The 6,228-nt window shown below is 43.8% G+C and overlaps 1 protein-coding gene across 2 annotated transcripts in view; it reads left to right on the forward strand.

Annotated features, from left to right (window-relative positions):
• The first annotated feature begins 2,962 nt into the window (after window positions 1–2,962).
• Window positions 2,963–6,228, forward strand: part of COL24A1 (collagen type XXIV alpha 1 chain) — a 294,542-nt gene continuing 291,276 nt past the window's right edge. The window contains exon 1 of one of the 2 annotated variants that reach the window (XR_008846625.1): window positions 2,963–3,300. Coding sequence is in view for 1 of the 2 variants with exons in the window: in XM_056532502.1 (XP_056388477.1) it covers window positions 3,245–3,300 (56 nt within the window). In the remaining variant the exon portion in view is untranslated. The remainder of the gene's footprint in view (window positions 3,301–6,228) is intronic. The other variant, XM_056532502.1, reaches the window with a different exon arrangement.

Genomic DNA, 6,228 nt, shown 5'->3' on the forward strand with positions numbered 1-6,228 from the left:
TAGCAATAAAGTTGTATTTTAAGAAGGGGTCTTTTGATAAGGCTGCAAGATTTTACAATATTGGTTACCCAATTTTGCCAGATTGCCGGGGCTGTCTTTAACTCGGGGCAAAAGGGGCAACTGCCCTAAACTCAGTCATTTCTGGGGGCCCCAAGCAGCTGCCCCTTGAGCCCTGTGTGGGCCTGAGTCCAGGGAAACTGAGTAATACTCCCCCGGCAAAGTCACTATTTTAATTGGGATGGAGTACGTTCACACACGCTTTTTATTTTGAGGCAAAAAATAGCGGTATTATGCTTTGAAATAGACCTACCAAACCCACCGAATAACACTTGACTTAATGGACAAATACTGCAGTGTTTACATTTTGTTTTATTTTTTACCGCGATAATTATTATTTATGAATTATTGTTATTCATTATTTATTTCTTAATTAGTATTATTATTATTAGGCTAAGTGAACAGCTGCGTCAGAGCCCTGTTGTAGAGCCAACGGCTGTCCAGATAGCTGGGAGTTGTAGTTTTACAACATCTGTAGGTCCACCGTTTGGAGACCACTCCTTCAATATATCTATCGTTGGCTGTCCAGGCATGCTGGGAGTAGGGTTGCCACTTTTCTTGCCAAAAAATACTGGCCATGCTAATTTGCATAATTCATTATATATGCGTGACATCACAGGTGACACATATGCGGGGAAATTTTGTCCTATTCTGACCACTAATATGGACATTTATCAACGGGTTTAGTCAGGTTTTCTTTACTATAATTGTCGCAAAATTGTCGCAACTGCGACTACACGCTTTTTCGTGCGACATTTTGACTGGAAAGCGAGAAAAGCAAGTTTTCCTAAAATTTACTATGTAGTAATAATTTTAAAATGGTCTACGGGTAGTCAGGTATTTATTAACTGCGACAGTCGCAACTGCGCAAAAAAAAGTCGCAACAGCGTTAAAAATTGACTAAATTTACTCCAGCTCAAACATGGAGCAGAAAAAGCTACTACCAAAGTAAAAAGGAAAAATTGCTTACGTGAAAGAAAATTATCAACAGGCTGAAACCAGTTGATAAATACGTCACACATAAGCAAAAAAAAAGTAAGGAAAAAATTACTAAAAAAAGGAATACATAAGCAAAGATTGATAAATGTCCCTCTATAACTTTTTTAGTTCTCCTTATACCGGCCTGAATGAGGACTCATTTTTGTGCACTGATCTGTAGTTTTTTGTTTTGATGGGACTTTTTGATCGCTTTTTTTTTATTAAATTCGGGAGTTGCAGTTAGTTACTAACTACAACTCCCAGCATGCCCTGATACAGGCTGTGGCTCAGTCGCTGCCCTAAACGAAAACTACAACTCCCAGCATGTTGGACTTTATAGTAGTTTATAGTATAGGTCAGTGTTTCCCAACCAGGGGTGCCTCCAGCTGTTGCAAAACTACTCCTAGCATGCCTGGACAGCCAATGGCATGCTGGGAGTTGTAGTTTTGCAACAGCTGGAGGCACTCTGGTTGGGAAACACTGGTATGGTATATGGTGCAACATTCTGGGAGTTGGAGGATTGGTTAGATTAATACCGGTCATTGCACTGCTGGTATTTTTAATATAAAAATACCAGGGTGGCCAAAATACCGGCCAAGTGGCAACCCTAGCTGGGAGTTGTAGTTTTTCTACATCTGGAGGTCCACAGCTTGGAGGATGCTAATCTTAGGCTGCAAAAGTGACTCAAAAAACCAAATCTCCCAAGAGTGTGCCCAAGTAGCCGCAGGGTGGGAGTTGTAGTTTTGCAACCGCAGTCAAGGTTGTAACTAGGGTTGCCATCTGGCCAGTATTTTACCGACACAGCTGGTATTTTGGCCACCCTGACAGAGTGTTTATATTAAAATTACCGGCAATGCAATGGCCGGTATTTATCCAACCAATCCTCCAACTCTCGGAATGTTGCACCATATACTATACCAGTGTTTACCAACCAGAGCGCCTCCAGCTGTTACAAAACTACAACTTCCAGCATGGCCGGCAGTTGTAGTTTTGCAACAGCTGGAGACACTCCTGGTTGGGAAACACTGACCTATACTATATACTACTATATAGTCCAACATGCTGGGAGTTGTAGTTTTGCAAAAGCTGGAGGCACCCCTGGTTGTGAAACACTGACCTATACTGTATACTACTATACAGTCCAACATGCTGAGAGTTGTAGTTTTGCAACAGCTGGAGACACACCTGGTTGGGAAACACTGACCTGTACTATATACTACTATATAGTCCAACATGCTGGGAGTTGTAGTTTTCAATTCGGGCAGCTGCTGAGCCACAGGCTTTATCAGGGCATGCTGGGAGTTGTAGTTAGTAACTAACTGCAACTCCCGAATTTAATAAAAAAAAAAAAAAGCGACCAAAAATGGTACAGTTAAAAACTACAGATCGGGGCGCAAAAAAGAGCCCTCATTCAGGACCCTATAAGCAGAAATAAAAAAAACGTATAGGGGGTCAGACAAAATTTTACGACAACTTTTCCCTGCATTTGTGTATCCTGTGATGTTACGCATCTATAATTAATTATGCAAATTAGCATGGCCGGTATTTGTTATTTTTTGCAAGAAAGGTGGCAACCCTAATTGTAACACAGAAGCTGTATATATATATATATATATATATATATATATATATATATATATATATAATTTTATTTTTATTTATTTTTTTGCCTCCTTAATTCTGCATCTTGGCTCATATTGCACTTGAGTTACTTCCTGTCCGGAGTTTATCTGGTTGTAATGCTGGCAAATCAATGGTCCAAAAAAAAGAAAAAATAAGAAGATTACAGTATGTGATGAATAGGAGGAGCGTCTAGTAGTGACACACACACACACACACACACATACATATACTCTCCCAGTCCCATATACTATACAGCAGCTGCTGATGTCATCAAGAATCACTGTGTGCTGAAATCTAACACCACCAGGCAGGATTCTCCTGCAAGTCACAGACAATCTGCACTGAACACTGAAGGAGCTGCAGTTGTTCTGCTGACTACACAGTCCAGCTGGCCCCCCCTAAAAAACAGAGAAGAGCCCTGCAAACTTGTTCCAAAACTTGGACCAGGTGCAATGTGTCACTGATGGGTACCAGCCCCTGGATCCTGCCAGCCATGCCAAGGTGCGGATGTGCCTGCGACTACCTGAATCTCCCACTTGGCTTCTGATTTCGATTAGATCTCAGCTGTTTGGACAAATGCAGACAAATGCATTTAGGAGCTCAAAGGACAAGGAGTGGATACATCTCTCCCATAGCAAAAACGTAAGTCGCCAGGTTGGGGGGCAGAGGGCATGGGTCATCGACGTGCATGGCAGTGCTTGTTCGTAGTTATTGGCTACCCGTTAGAATGCAAGCCTTGTTGGTTTTTCGACTGTGTTTCTTCGATATCGAGTGATGGAGCGGAGTGTTAGCGTAGCATGTGGTACGGTGTGCTGTATATTGTACTGTCATGCTTTGTGTGATTGTAATTTATTGTATGACTTGTAATGATGAATAAAGCTCTTTGAATTCCTTAGATTGCAAGTCTTTAGGCAAATAACTAGTTGATCTCTTGGTTGCTTTGACTAGTCCAGTGTTTTCCAACCAGGGTGCCTCCAGCTGTTGCAAAACTACAACTCCCAGTTTGCCCGGACAGCCAAAGGCTGTCCGGGCATGCTGGGAGTTATAGTTTTGAAACAGCTGGAGGCACCCCGGTTGGGAAACACTGGACTAGTCGATTGTCATCTGCAAAACTCAATGCCTTATTTGCCGGGTTCAATTTAGGGAATCAATTGTGAGCCCTTGTATCTGGGTATGCTGGGAGTTGTAGTTTTGCAACAGCTGGAGGCACCCCGGTTTGAAAACACTGGACTAGTCAGTTGTCGTCTGCAAAAGTCAATGCCTTATTGGCCAGGTTCAACTTAGGGAATGGATTGTGAGCCCTGGTGATACACGTGTTACGAGATCGGTTCTGTCTATTGTATCGCTGCCGTCATCTCCGTAAATTCTCTATTGGATTCCATGTAATTACTTATGTCAGTCCATATTAGTACTATTACAGGATATATATATATATATATATATCACCAATATATTCCACAGTGCTGTACAAAGAGCTCTCTTCGAACCCCCCCCCCCCCCCAATAGAATTTCAGGTACGATCATGTTAAAATATTTGTCATGTTTTGCTATGACTGCGACTGTTCAGATGTTCCAAAACTACAACTCTCATCATGCATGCCCTGACAGACAGCCCCTGATTAGACTAAAGCAGTGTTGCCAAAACATGTGGTAAAACTACAACTCTCATCATGCCCTGACAGCCTGGCCCTGATTAGACTAAAGCAGTATTCCCAAAACGTGTGGCAAAACTACAACTCTCATCATGCCCTGACAGCCAGCCCCTGATTAGACTAAAGCAGTGTTCCCCAAACGTGTGGCAAAACTACAACTCTCATCATGCGCTGACAACCTGGCCCTGATTACAGTAAAGCAGGGTTCCCCAAGCTGTGGCTCTTCAGCTGTTGCAAAACGACAAGTCTCATCATGCCCTGACAGCTAGAATCTTATTATACGAAAGCAGTGCTCCCCAACGTGTGACTCTGCAGCTGTTTCAAAACTACAACTCTCATCATGCCCTGACAGATTATAGTACAGCAGGGTCCCCCACCAAGTGCTTCTCCAGTTGTTGCAAAACTACTACCCCCCATTATGCCCTGACAGCCAGCCACTGATTATAGTTGAGCATTGTCTCTCAACCTGTGTCTCTTCAGGTGTTGCAAAACTACAACTCTCATCATGCTTCTTATTATGGTAGAGTAGGGTTCCCCAACCTGTGGTTCCCTGGTTGTTGCACAACCACTACTCTCATCATGCCCCAACAGCCAGCCCCTAATTATAGTAAAGCAGTCTCCCCCAGCCTGTATCTCATCTGCTGTTGCAAAACTACAACTCTCATCATGCCATGACAGCCAAACCCTAATTATAGTAGAGTCGTGTACCCCAACATGTGGCTCTCCAGCTGTTGCAAAACTACAACTCTCATCATGCTCTTAATTATGGTAGAGTAGGGTTCCCCCAAACTGTGGCTCTCCAGCTGTTGCAAAAGTACAACTCTCATCGTGCTCATAATTATAGTAAAGTAGGGTCCCCCAAGCAGTGGTTCTCCAGCTGTTGCAAAACTACAACTTCCATCATGCCCTGACAGCCGAAGGCTGTCAGGGCATGATGGAAGTTGTAGTTTTGCAACAGCTGGAGTGCCACAGGTTAGGAAACACTACCCTAGTGCTACACCGGCATGCCATTTTGTTGCGAACCCTCCGACCAAATCAGATATCTCGTCTGAGACTCGCAACACAGTCGCACACGTTGTACACCTCAACAAATGTTTCAGGACTCGGGGACCGTCACCAAGCCCCCCCGTCCATTGAGACGGCTGGCGTCGCCGAAGGCTCATGGTTAGGAACAAAATGCGTCACGTGTGGCGACTTGTATCTCCGCACCGTCTGCCGGGAAGGCTTCTTAAATAAGGCAAATACTTGAAATAAATGACAGGAGATGAATTTGTTTGTATAGCGGCCTGTGTATACACCGTACGGGACCATCATGTACATGACAGAGTAAATACACCCCCTCGCCCCCTGGGGGGGGGGGCTGCACTTCAGTGGAAGGTATGTATGAAAATAGAGGGGCAGGAGACATTTCTGGGATAAAAATGGAATCCCCCCTTAACCCGGAACACGTATAAAAACTATTTCCAAGGGGGATGTCACTGACAGCCATTCTTAGCCAGTCTATTTGTGACAGGAATGACACTAGCTGGAGGTCTGGCGGGCTGCTGGCTGACATCCCCCATATGTTAGCAGTTTGGGAGATGTCGTCCTTCGCATATTTGTATGAACTTGTTGTGAGAGGAACTCGGGTTGCAACCACTGAGGGCTTCTCAGATCCTAAATGTACGACCAGGAGTCACGTTACACATGGGAAGGGGGGGTACAGACCGACCTATTGATAAACAGCGAGATTTTTTTTTTGGTATATTTTGCCTTGGTATTCAGAAAGTGGTATGTCGGGGCTTATTCACATTTGGCGTCAGAGTGCGTGTGCGGTCTGACTGCAGATGGGTTTTTGTTTTTTTTTTGTTTTTTTTCTGCAGCCAGATGTTGTATTGAAGTAGAATGGGGCCTTGAGAAAAATTCCTTCAGGTTGGGA

Source organism: Hyla sarda, chromosome 7 (genome assembly GCF_029499605.1).
Source record: "Hyla sarda isolate aHylSar1 chromosome 7, aHylSar1.hap1, whole genome shotgun sequence".
NCBI classification, from domain to species: Eukaryota; Metazoa; Chordata; class Amphibia; order Anura; family Hylidae; genus Hyla; species Hyla sarda.